The sequence below is a fragment of the Myxine glutinosa genome, chromosome 1 (assembly GCF_964187855.1).
Source record: "Myxine glutinosa chromosome 1, kmMyxGlut1.1, whole genome shotgun sequence".
In the NCBI taxonomy this organism is placed as follows: domain Eukaryota; kingdom Metazoa; phylum Chordata; class Myxini; order Myxiniformes; family Myxinidae; genus Myxine; species Myxine glutinosa.
Window position 1 is genome coordinate 10,566,929 of NC_136261.1, and position 13,827 is coordinate 10,580,755.

The 13,827-nt window shown below is 42.9% G+C and overlaps 1 protein-coding gene across 1 annotated transcript in view; it reads right to left on the reverse strand.

Moving 5' to 3' along the window:
• The window catches only part of LOC137421286 (receptor-type tyrosine-protein phosphatase O), a 275,641-nt gene that overhangs the window by 99,054 nt on the left and 162,760 nt on the right, over nucleotides 1-13,827 (reverse strand). Inside the window, exons 11-12 of the mRNA XM_068107186.2 lie at nucleotides 6,651-6,802; nucleotides 4,052-4,172 (exon numbers count right to left, since the gene is read on the reverse strand). Coding sequence (XP_067963287.2) covers nucleotides 4,052-4,172; nucleotides 6,651-6,802 — 273 coding nt within the window. The remainder of the gene's footprint in view (nucleotides 1-4,051; nucleotides 4,173-6,650; nucleotides 6,803-13,827) is intronic.

Here is a 13,827-nt window from a genome sequence, read left to right on the forward strand (position 1 = left end):
ATTAGCAAGAGAGGTGGCGGCCATCCTGGATAGGACTCAGTGCTGGTCGTGCATGAAATTTCCCCAGACCGGCAACGCTGGGATACAAATGATAGTGCTAACCTTGTCCCTTAATGAATGACAAGAGTTGTAACCGGCAGTTTAATTATCGCCCTTCAATGATTGCCCATGTGGCCGAGAGGCCTGCCCCCGCCTGGGTCAAACCACAGAAAGGGATGGTCTGCCTCCAGGGCTCCGGCCACTTGCTTATGGGGGAATCAGAATGTGCCTACACTCTCCCCGGGAAGTTGAAAAAGGGAAACACCGGGATTATTTTACCAAATAATTGGAGTGGTGATCTGGGGATGGGCACTAATGGGGATCCGAGATCTAATGATCTGGGGATCTGGGGAGCACTAATGAAGGTTTTAGTCCTATGCATGAGAAAGTATTTTTCAGGATGGACGACAAAGAAACCGCCGACGACGACCATGATCGTGACCGTCGACCTGAACGGGCCCCTGGGCAATGCTGATGTGTTCGTCGCTTCTGAAGATTGTGCTGATTTTTGATTATTAATTCTGTGATTTCCTTTGTTACGTTGATGTGACTAATCGGAAACGAAACCGGAATCGCGGAACTAAAAATAGAAGATGAATTAGTACACATGCGAACCATGGTAATGCAGAATCGGGTAGCTTTAGATATGTTATTGGCAGAAAAGGGAGGATATGGCTTTGGGGGTCTACGACTCCTGGCATGGCACCAATTACCATGCCAATCCTGAGTGGGATTCCTTTGAATTTAGTAGTAAAGTTTCCTTTAAGAGCTATTATACAAGCAGCGAGGACGAAAAGACGAACAAATGTCCGGGAGTACCACCATTTGTAACAAACATTTTCGGGTTACCCCCTCAGTGAAAGGCACCCGACACCACGGATACGGATATTGATTCAGACAATGAGGGGAAGGAGTTTTGTGATAATGGATATGCCACCCTCTCTCCCGCCGAACAATCACATGTGCGAGGCTTGATGGCATTGGACGTCGATTGTTTGCCTTGATTCGCGAGGACCGCGCCTGTATAAGGAGTGCCCATCGTCAGGCCGGCAACTGGGTTGCACCTACGCTGCCGGAAGGGTGGACTCGGAACCCGACCGGGCATCAGCTATCTCCGAACCAGGCATCTTCATTGCAAATTACGGTTAACAATATGCGTTGGATGTTGGACAGCCGCAGTACCAGGGGTCGGTACCCCTCCCGGAGTATGCGTAGCGCATTGAGCGCAAGGCATGCCTGGGAGGGCCCCGACCTGCTGGGTATTTCATTCACGCATTGTCTCTTTCGATACGTTGTCTCGTAGAGACAAAAGGTAGGGTTTGTCGGGCATAAGGGTTTTTACGTCATATACACCATGTGACTCAGGTCACATGACATGTTGACTGCTGTATATATTAAATAATGTGAACACATAATTACATAACTTTTGCTCACTTTAAGCCAACCTCGAGCAGATTACTGGTTGGGACCATGATTTATTATGTATCCTTTGATTTACATGCTTATATAATCATTGTTTGCATTTGGCTCGAGTTTGCTTTCCTGCCTAACTCAGACAGACTTGGGAAACTATAAACTCCCCTGTGAAACACATTCCCTGCCCTTGGAGCAGGCCTGGTTTGTTTAAGATAAGGGCCCGAGAATGTCACGATATCTTACTCCCACAATAGTACCTCAAACTCAGCCCTTTCACAGGAAAGGATGTCAACGGGGGCTGCTAAGGCCCATTACCCTTATCTAAAGGTCATTACTTTAGTGGAGAGTTTTTTCTATACTTTAGTGGAGAGTTTTTTCTACTTTGTCCTGCCTATATAAAGGATCATGTTTCAGTGTATTTTCAGTGTGGCTCGGACTTGCATTGCTTTGAGTAATAAAGCTCTGCATTTCGGTCACACTCCACAATTGTTTTTTGATTGATTCTTATTAAACCACTGTTGCTATAACTTGTTTCTTCTTTCTTATAAAGTGAAGACCGACCCAACATCCCGACATACGAACACCCATCCGTACTTACGAACTCCCGACATATGAACACCCATCCGTACTTTCGAACTCCCGACATACAAACACCCATCCGTACTTACGAACACCGATCCGTACTTACGAACACCCATCCGTACTTACGAACATCCATCCGTACTTACGAACTCCCGTGACATACGAACACCCATCCATACTTTCGAACTCCGGACATACGAACACCCATCCGTACTTACGAACTCCCGACATACGAACACCCATCTGTACTTACGAACTCCCGACATACGAACACCCATCCGTACTTTCAAAATCTGCATATACGAACACCCATCCATACTTGCAAACTACCAACATACAAGCACCCATCCATACTTACGAACACCCATCCGTACTTACGAATGAGGTCCCGTTAAAATAAATGCACAGATGTCTAAAATTACCAACACCTGAGGCTAAAGTACATCTTTGGACCTCAATCGTTCAACGAAGGATAAGCAGCAAATTCCTTTCAAGATTCATCGTTTCAACACAGGTGGAGGTAATTAAAAGCCGTGCTCTCATCAGGGTGGAGCAGGAAGTTTAATTTAGCCTTAGAATATTAACATAAATACACTCGTTAATCCTCCCGACATACCGAGCACATAGTCCATCGTTTCCCGGCAGCATGAATCGCCATCTTACGTACGCACTCGCCGTTCCCTGGCAGTATGAATCGCCATCTTAGGTTCGCACTCGCTCTTTCCCGGCAGCATGAATCGCCATCTTAGGTTCACACTCGCCGTTCCCTGGCAGTATGAATCGCCATCTTAGGGTCGCACTCGCTGTTCCCTGGCAGCATGAATCGCCATCTTAGGTTTGCACTCGCCTTTCCCCAGCAGCAGTAATTGCCATCTTAGGTTCGCACTCGCTGTTCCCCGGCAGCAAGAATCGCCACCTTAGGTTTGCACTCGGTGATTTTGAAAAATTTAACAGTCATGTGAATGAACAATAAAAATCTTTTTTTTTAACTCCACGTGTGTGCATTTTGTTTTAATTTAATGTTATTTATGTGTAATTCATCAGTGTGTGTGTGTGTGTGTGTGTGTGTGTGTGTGTGTGTGTGTGTGTGTGTCGTCCTTTGGATGGATATTAAACTGGACGTCTCGCCGCACACTCGCCTCTATCTAGCCTGGATGTGAACCTCGATCCACATCCCCACTTTCCCCTCATCACCCTCCACCTTATTTTGTCACTCTTCCCTGATCTTGCTCGTTTCCTCCTTTTTCTGCTGTTCCTTTCGCTTTTAATCCGTATCCATTCTATTCTGCAGCTGCTCTTCCATGAGACTCGATGCTGCATGGGGGAGAAAATGACATTTTCGAGTTACGAACAAAGTTCAGGAACGTAACCTGTTCATACGGTGGGGGCTACCTGTACTGATAAATTGAAGTGTGTTGAAGGTGCAAAAAGGTGATTTGTGTTCTACAATGTTCAAGTGTAGATGTCAAATGAAATAAAATATAGGTTTTAAAGGTTGGAGTAAAAAAAATGTTGAAGTTTACCGCTATTGACGCAGCATCTTTTACACCACCTTATTTAACAAGTTACATTCGTTTTTTGTGCCTGGTGTTTGTGTCCTTTTTGACGTCACTAAAAACAGAAGTTTTCCTGTTTGGAATGGTTTTCAATTTTGTTTGACTGCCAGACAGGTAGACAGAGTAAAATATTTATTTCACTCTCTGCACATGTGCAATAACAGCCAAAATTACTGCTAACCTACAGGTTCATTTTCCGATTCAGAGCAAATGAAGTTGTTCCCCGATGATAAATTGACATTTGTAGACAGGATAGACAGACAGACAGACAGAAGTGAACCAATTGCTGAAACCAACTTTTTGCTTGACGTGCGCAAGGTAATTATGATAACATCATGGTGACACACCTTTATATTTTCAAGGCTAAAATGTATGAACACCCAAACTAGTAAAATCGCCTGCCAAACGTGCTTGCACTTGTCTGTGAGGTCCCAAGTGCAGGTGTAGTAATTACTCACGTATTGAGATGGTGTAGGGATCAGAGTGGTTGCTGTCCTTGGCGGTATAGGCCACAACCGTTACATTGTACACTTCACCCATGGTCACCGAGAGGTTTGCCATGTGCACAGATGGCTGTACCTGTCGTACACACAATCAGCTCAAAAACTCCACCTGCTTCCTCTGCAATTACTAAAGGGTCATCCACAAATTGCATATGAATGGGTTGGGGTTAAACTAAGGCAAATCAAAATGGAGTAATATAAAGGAAGGGTAGAAAAGGTGGAGAGGACAGAGAAGGGGAGGTGGTTGGAAGTAGATGGAATCATAAAGGGATGGCAAAGGGTAGGCAAAACAAACCCACCATGTTGTGTGATTAATATATAGATGGGCCCAAAAAATGTGAATTTGAATTGTTATGATTTGAAAAATTAAAGTGAATTGAAAATAAGCAAGGGGTTGATTGAGGTGGCTCCTTCAAATGTAGCCACGGTACTTGCACGCCACATGTAAAAAAACCCAAGTAACAAAAACATGTTTTTAAATGTAAAGGGATGTAGGGATGTTGCTCGAAAAAGTATGGAAACATTTCTTTGAATAATGGATATCGTTAGAAAAGACTGTGTGTGTGTGTGTGTATGTATGTGTGTGTGTGTGTGTGTGTGTGTGTGTGTGTGTGTGTGTGTGTGTGTGTGTGTGTGTGTGTGTGTGTGTGTATGTGTATGTATATTGTATATATGTGTGTGTTTGTGTATGCGTGTGTGTATATATATGTGTGTGTTTGTGTGTGCGTGTGTGTATATATATGTGTGTGTTTGTGTGTGTGTGTGTGTATGTGTGTGTGTGTGTGTGTGTGTGTGTGTGTGTGTGTGTGTGTGTGTGTTCAATATAACTTTGTCTTTTCTCGGGACAAACATTATTCAAAGACAAATATAGGGATGGCTTCGCATGATCATTTATTGTGATCATCCCTACCTTGTTTACATACTTTGCACACCCATATAGATCTAATTGGCCGTTGGATAAATATGTCTATCGGCCCCATCAGGCTGATTGACGAGGGCCCACCTACCCCATCTGTTTCCTTCCTATTCCTTTACTAAGGAATGCAGTTTTGTATACTTTTCGTGGAATCCTTTCAAGCTATTAAAGTTACGATAGCAAAGGATGCTGCACCAAGTAAAACTCTGTCGGATGGTACCAGATTCATTGTCATGGAGAGAGGCAGCTAAGAAATACGCTGTCTGAAGATTATTATGAACGGGAAAAATATATACTGCTTTTGACCGATCTCGGTTTTTGGGTTTTTTCTGCTTTTTCCATGGTCTGGAGAACTGAAAAGTGATCCCTGCTGAGACAAACAGCAGGGATCAAAGACAAACAGATCCCTGCCTGGTGGGCTCTCAAATGTAGCCTAAGCGACTTTTTAAAGACACAACAACTTTGGTTTTGTATATAGCAGGTGGGACCGACGCCTCACCACACATCATTATACACTCCAGGAGGGAGGGGGAGAGAGGGGGAGAGAGGGGGAGAGAGGGGGAGAGAGGGGGAGAGAGGGGGAGAGAGGGGGAGAGAGGGGGAGAGAGGGGGAGTGAGGAGGGGTGGGAGGGGGGGGTGAGGAACTGGCGAGCTAGGATGGGGGCTTGGGTGTGAAGTGAAGCCATGGGAGTAAATTGTGGTCCCAAGGCAAGGCATTTCTGAGCAGGTGGAAACGAAATGGTGGCTTTAAAGCCCTGCAAGGGGAAAGCGGGCTGACCAAGGGCACCGTAAAGTGGGGTGACTGAACACTTGTTACAAGGTTCTTTCGTAGAAATGTGTTGAAGCTATTTTTCTAAAACTCCTAAAAAGTTCAAAGCCCCTTAACCCCCACAAAGCCCTCCCAAACCTGAATTTGAAGATAACAACCAACGACACACACACACGGCCACACATTCGCATTTATTATGACCAGTACATCCACTTTGTATGGGAGCGGCAGGAAAGGTCATGTTAATCTCCTCCCTGGGGTATATAGATCACAGTAGATGTAGGATCGGGCTTCAAGAACGTCGAAGTGTGTTCAGTTACCAAGTTTATTGCAGAGCACTCGCCAAGTGGCTTAAGCACTCAAGTAAACACTCCATCTGAAACCCTTAATAAGGAACAGCGGGCTTGGCAAGTGCTATATACCTGCTTGGTAACTCAACACACCCCAGGTTTCCTCTCTTTCGGTTTAGTGTTAACCAGCAGTCGCGACTGTTTCAAAAGGTAATCATACATGTTTGTGGTTTATAATATTTTAGGGATGCCCCACAAAATGTCACAATAAGCTATTTACGAGGTATTAATGTTAACACGGAATTTTGAGAGGAGGAAAAACCCTTTGGGGAGGGAGGCAAATGAAGTTGCTACAACCTCCATCATCTGACACTTAGTCCTCCTGTCAAGTTTGGTTGAGATAGGATAAGTAACGACCAAATGTATTGCGGTCTGACAGACAGACAGACAGACAGACAGACACCAGGTTGCGTATTTTAGTATGATAGATGGAGAATCACAAAGGACAAGCCATGCTCTCACTCAGACACAGCCACAAAGACATGTGGGTACGGAATGGCTTTCAGGAAGCATACTCACATCCATCTCAAAAGTGGAGTGTCCCTGTGCAGACAGCTTCCAGCCCTGCAGACTACCATGTCTGAGGATGGCTTCAAGGTTAGGGCAAGTCCAGCCCACGATTATATGTTCTTCCTCGCTGTACACCCACAGCACAGTTGGTGCGACAGGGGCTGCACACAAACATGACGCAGCACAACAAGTTGGACCTATTTTCAACATTTTCAAGAAATAGTGTGTTAGAGGAGTGGTGGGAGGATTGGGGTGGGGGGGCAGGGAGGGGAGGATGGAGGGTTTGGACTTGAAGGGTTTGGGTAGGGGAGAACAAAATTATGGAGGAAGAAAAAAAAAAACGAGCAAATGTTGGAGATTGAGAGGGAGGACCCGAAGGCCAGGGAAGGAGAAGAGTGATTGAGGAGGAAAAAGGTAAGAGAACGAATGAGCAATCGGTTTGTTGGTCTCTCTCCATGCTTCCGCTGACCGTGCACACACGTAAAAGTACATTGATATCTCCTAATGTCCTTGTGTTTCACGCAAAAAGCACTTTGATATACTTTATCTATCGAGCTTCAGAAAGTATTCACACCTCTTGACTTTTTCAAATTTTGTTGTTACAGCCGGAATATAAAATGGGTTAAACTGAGATTTTTTTGGCACTGATCTACACATAGTACCCCATAATGTCAATGTGGGAATTTTTTTATTTAATAGAAATTTTTACAAAATAATTAAAATGAAAAGCTGACATGTCTTGAGTCAATAAGTATTCACCCCCTTTGTTATGACACTCCAAATTGAGCTCAGGTGCAGCCAATTTCCTTTGATCATCCTTGAGACGTCTCCACAACCTGATTGGAGTCCACTTGTGGCTAATTCAATTGATTGGACATGATTTAGAAAGAAACAAACCTTTCGATATAAGGTCCCACAATTGACAGTTCATGTCAGAGCAGAAACTTTTCCATGAAGTCCAAGAAAATGTCCGTAGAACTCCCGAGATAGAATTGTTTTGAGGCAAAGATCTGGGGAAGGGGATAAAATCGCCTTTCACTCGTTCACCGCAGGCAGGTTGGTGGTCTTTCTGTCTTCTACCGACTGCTCTCGGGTCCAGCTTCCCCAGCTTTGTCTGTGCTCTGTCCCCTAAATATTTTTCCAGGACGCACAAGATCTGCCAGCAACCCTCTTCTTGTGAAACTGCCAAAAATAAAGACACTCTGCTCACCTTCACTCTTTCATTCCTCTTTTCTCCCACCTCTGGAATAAACTCCCACACTCCACTCCCTTCAATCCCTCCAGGTCTTCAAAACAGCTGTTCACAACCATCTCTTATGGTCCCATCCAAAACATTGATATTTTTACCCCCGTTAATACACCCCAAATCCACCTCTTTCAATCCCCAACTTCTTTCCTGAAATTCCTAGTAGTGTCCATTTCTTTTATACCGTGTACCCCCCTCCCCCCCCCCCCCCCCCACCCCCCACCACCCCTCGCCCTCTCCCTTCAACAGATCTACCAATGTCCCTGTTCTCTTCTGTTGTTGTGCTTGTATGCTTTCCTCTCCCTCCCCCTCTTGTCTCCCGCTCCCTTTATTGTATGTTTTATATGTCCGTGCATGTTACCGTGTTTAATGTGTTAGCTTTTGCATGAGCCTTGACTCTGTATACATAAATAAATAAATAAATAAAAAACAATTTATAAAGTGTTCAAAGTTCCCAAGAGCACAGTGAGCTCCATCACTGGGAAATGGAAATTATATGAAACTACCCAGGTTCTTCCTAGAGCTGGCCGTTCTACCAAACTGAGCAACCAAGCAAGAAGGGTCTTGGTCAGAGAGGTGACCCAGAACCCATGACCACTCTGACAGAACTATATAGTCCTTGGCTAAGATGGGAGAACTTGCTGGAAGGACAACAGTCTCTGCGACACCTCACAAATCTTTATTTATGGCTTTATGGAAGAGTGGCCAGACGGAAGCCACTCCTGAGAAAAAAAGCACATGACAGCACACCTGGAGTTTGTAAAGAGGCACGTGCAAGACTCTGAGAGCATGAGGTAAAAGATTATGTGGTCTGATGAGACGAAAATTAAACTCTTTGGCCTGAATGCAAAACACTACGTCTGGTGGAAACCGTGCAAAGCTCATCACCCATCTAACACCATCCCTAACGTGAAGCATGGTGGTGGCAGCATCATGCCATGGGAATGCTTTTCAGCGGCAGTGACTGGCAGACTTGTAAGGATAGAGAGAACCATGAATGGAGCCAAATACAGGCAAATCCTTGAGAAGAACCTGCTTCAGTGTGCAAAAGACCTTAGACTGCGGTGAAGATTTACGTTCAATAGGCCAATGACCCCAGGAATACGGCCAAAGCAACTCTGGAATGGTTTCAGACCATGAACGTGAAAGTCCTTGAGTGGCCCAGCCAAAACCTAGGCATGAATCCCATTGAGAATCTGTAGAAAGACTTGAATATTCCTATTCACCGATGCTCCCCATCCAACTTCACAGAGCTTGAGCAAATCTGAAAGGAAGAATAGCAGAAACTCCCCAAATCCAGATGTGTAAAGCTGATACACACAAACCCAAGAAGACTCTAAACTGTAATCACTGCCAAAGGCGATTCTACGAAGTATTGACTCAGTCTCCACCCATGATATGCCGCAATTTTTCACTCAAATTCGTGGATATGGCATTTGCAGTTTTGGCATTGTCCATGTATAGAAATATTACCCACCTTCTGGTGGGGTCAGCTGCAGTAGGTTTTTAGCCCTAGTCATGCCTGATGTTCGACTGAATGTGTTACAGGAATGTGCAATTTATTGGTTCATGGTTTGGCATTCGTCATGTCCGCATTGGCCGCATTATCTGTTTGCTTTTGGGCTCTTCTTAATGTCTTGCATCTATTATAATTTGAAATTTACATCACAAGTTTAACAGTACTGTTCAGTATTTACAAAGTATGACAAGCAAAAGTAACAAAGCGACAAGCAAAAGTAAAAAGGATCATTAGAAGCAATAAAAACGCACCAAAGGAATTGATTTGAATGGCTAAAGGTAAATAAATAAATAAATGTTCGACACAACACAGGGCGTATATAGGAGGTGGGCCGAGCTAAAGATAAATAAATAAATAAACTTTCCATATAACACAGGGCGAAAATAGGAGGCGGGCTGAGCTAAAGATAAATAAATAAATCAACTTTCTATATAACACAGGGTGTATATAGGAGGCGGGCTGAGCTAAAGATAAATAAATAAATAAACTTTCCATATAACACAGGGCATATATAGGAGGCGGGCCAAGCTAAAAAATAAATAAATAAATAAACTTTCCATGTAACACAGGGCGTATATAGGAGGCGGGCTGAACTAAAGATAAATAAATAAATCAACTTTCCATATAACACAGGGCGTATATAGGAGGCGGGCTGAGCTAAAGATAAATAAATAAATCAACTTTCCATATAACACAGAGCGTATATAGGAAGGGGGCTGAGCTAAATATAAATAAATAAATAACCTTTCAATATAACACAGGGCGTATATAGGAGGCGGGCCGAGCTAAAGATAAAAAAAATTAAGTTTCCATATAACACAGGGCGTATATCGGAGGCGGGCTGAGCCAAAGATTAAAAAAATTAAGTTTCCATATAACACAGGGCGTATGTCGGAGGTGAGCAGAGCTAAAGATAAAAAAAAATAAAGTTTCCATATAACACAGGGCGTATATAGGAGGCGGGCTGAGCTAAAGATTAAAAAAATTAAGTTTCCATGTAACACAGGGCGTATATCGGAGGCAGGCCGAGCTAAAGATACAAAAAAATTAAGTTTCCATATAACACAGGGCGTATATCGGAGGCGGGCTGAGCTAAAGATAAAAAAAAATAAAGTTTCCATATAACACAGGGCGTCTATAGGAGGCGGGCTGAGTTAAAGATTTAAAAAAATTAAGTTTCCATATAACACAGGGCGTATGTCGGAGGTGAGCCGAGCTAAAGATAAAAAAAAATAAAGTTTCCAGATAACAAAGGGCGTATATCGGAGGCGGGCTGAGCCAAAGATACAAAAAAATAAAGTTTCCATATAACACAGGGCGTATATCGAAGGCGGGCTGAGCTAAAGATAAAAAAAATAAAGTTTCCATATAACACAGGGCGTATATCGGAGGCGGGCCGAGCTAAAGATACAAAAAAATAAAGTTTCCACATAACACAGGGCATATATCGGAGGCGGGCTGAGCTAAATATACAAAAAAATTAAGTTTCCATTTCACACAGGGCGTATATCGGAGGCGGGCCGAGCTAAAGATACAAAAAAATAAAGTTTCCATATAACACAGGGCGTATATCGGAGGCGGGCTGAGCTAAAGATAAAAAAAATAAAGTTTCCATATAACACAGGGCGTATATCGGAGGCGGGCTGAGCCAAAGATAAAAAAAAATAAAGTTTCCACATAACACAGGGCATATATAGGAGGCGGGCTGAGCTAAAGATAAAAAAAATTAAGTTTCCATAAAACACAGGGCGTATATTGGAGGCGAGCTGAGCCAAAGATAAAGAAAATAAAGTTTCCATATAACACAGGGCATATATCGGAGGTGGGCTGAGCCAAAGATAAAAAAAATAAAGTTTCCATATAACACAGGGTGTATATAGGAGGCGGGCTGAGCTAAAGATAAAAAAAATAAAGTTTCCATGTAACACAGGGCATATATCGGAGGCAGGCCGAGCTAAAGATACAAAAAAATTAAGTTTCCATATAACACAGGGCGTATATCGGAGGCGGGCTGAGCTAAAGATTAAAAAAAATAAAGTTTCCATATAACACAGGGCGTATATCGGAGGCGGGCCGAGCTAAATATTAAAAAAAATAAAGTTTCCATATAACACAGGGCGTATATCGGAGGCGGGCCGAGCTAAAGATACAAAAAAATTAAGTTTCCATATAACACAGGGCATATATCGGAGGCGGGCCGAGCTAAAGATTAAAAAAAATAAAGTTTCCATATAACACAGGGCGTATATGGGAGGCGGGCCGAGCTAAAGATACAAAAAAATTAAGTTTCCATATAACACCGGGCGTATATCGGAGGTGGGCCGAGCTAAAGATAAAAAAAATAAAGGTTCCATATAACACAGGGCGTATTTCGGAGGCGGGCCAAGCTAAAGATACAAAAAAATAAAGTTTCCATATAACACAGGGCGTATATCGGATGCGGGCCGATCTAAAGATACAAAAAAATAAAGTTTCCATATAACACAGGGCGTATATCGGAGGCGGGCTGAGCTAAAGATAAAAAAAATAAAGTTTCCATATAACACAGGGCGTATATAGGAGGCGGGCTGAGCTAAAGATAAAAAAAAATAAAGTTTCCATATAACACAGGGCGTATATAGGAGGCGGGCCGAGCTGAAGATAAAAAAAAAAAAGTTTCCATATAACACAGGGCGTATATAGGAGGCGGGCCGAGCTAAAGATAAAAAATAATAATAAAGTTTCCATATAACACAGGGCGTCTTTCGGAGGCGGGCCAAGCTAAAGATACAAAAAAATAAAGTTTCCATATAACACAGGGCGTATATCGGAGGCGAGCCGAGCTAAAGATAAAAAAAAAAAAGTTTCCATATAACACAGGGCGTATGTCGGAGGTGAGCTGAGCTAAAGATAAAAAAAAAAAAGTTTCCATATAACACAGGGCATACATAGGAGGCGGGCTGAGCTCAAGATAAAACAAATAAAGTTTCCATATAACACAGGGCGTATATAGGAGGCGGGCTGAGCTAAAGATAAAAAAAAATAAAGTTTCCATATAACACAGGGCGTATATAGGAGGCGGGCCGAGCTGAAGATAAAAAAAAAAAAGTTTCCATATAACACAGGGCGTATATAGGAGGCGGGCCGAGCTAAAGATAAAAAATAATAATAAAGTTTCCATATAACACAGGGCGTCTTTCGGAGGCGGGCCAAGCTAAAGATACAAAAAAATAAAGTTTCCATATAACACAGGGCGTATATCGGAGGCGAGCCGAGCTAAAGATACAAAAAAACAAAGTTTCCATATAACACAGGGCGTATATCGGAGGCGCGCTGAGCTAAAGATAAAAAAAATTAAGTTTCCATATAATACAGGGCGTATATCGGAGGTGGGCCGAGCTAAAGATACAAAAAAATTAAGTTTCCATATAACACAGGGCGTATATCGGAGGCGGGCTGAGCTGAAGATAAAAAAAATAAAGTTTCCATATAACACAGGGCGTATATCGGAGGCGGGCCGAGCTAAAGATTTAAAAAAATTAAGTTTCCATATAACAAAGGGCGTATATCGGAGGCGGGCTGAGCTAAAGATACAAAAAAATTAAGTTTCCATATAACACAGGGCGTATATCGGAGGCGGGCCGAGCTAAAGATACAAAAAAATTAAGTTTCCATATAACACAGGGCGTATATCGGAGGCGGGCTGAGCTAAAGATAAAAAAAATAAAGTTTCCATATAACAAAGGGCGTATATAGGAGGCGGGCCGAGCTAAAGATAAAAAAAATAAAGTTTCCATATAACACAGGGCGTATATCGGAGGCGGGCCGAGCTAAAGATACAAAAAAATTAAGTTTCCATATAACACAGGGCGTATATCGGAGGCGGGCTGAGCTAAAGATACAAAAAAATTAAGTTTCCATTTCACACAGGGCATATATCGGAGGCGGGCCGAGCTAAAGATACAAAAAAATTAAGTTTCCATATAACATCGGGCGTATATCGGAGGTGGGCCGAGCTAAAGATAAAAAAAATAAAGTTTCCATATAACACAGGGCGTATTTCGGAGGCGGGCCAAGCTAAAGATACAAAAAAATAAAGTTTCCATATAACACAGGGCGTATATCGGAGGCGGGCCGAGCTAAAGATACAAAAAAATTAAGTTTCCATATAACACAGGGCGTATATCGGAGGCGGGCTGAGCTAAAGATAAAAAAAAAAAAGTTTCCATATAACACAGGGCGTATATAGGAGGCGGGCTGAGCTAAAGATAAAAAAAAATAAAGTTTCCATATAACACAGGGCGTATATAGGAGGCGGGCCGAGCTAAAGATAAAAAAAAAGTTTCCATATAACACAGGGCGTATATAGGAGGCGGGCCGAGCTAAAGATAAAAAAAAATAATGAAGTTTCCATATAACACAGGGCGTATTTCGGAGGCGGG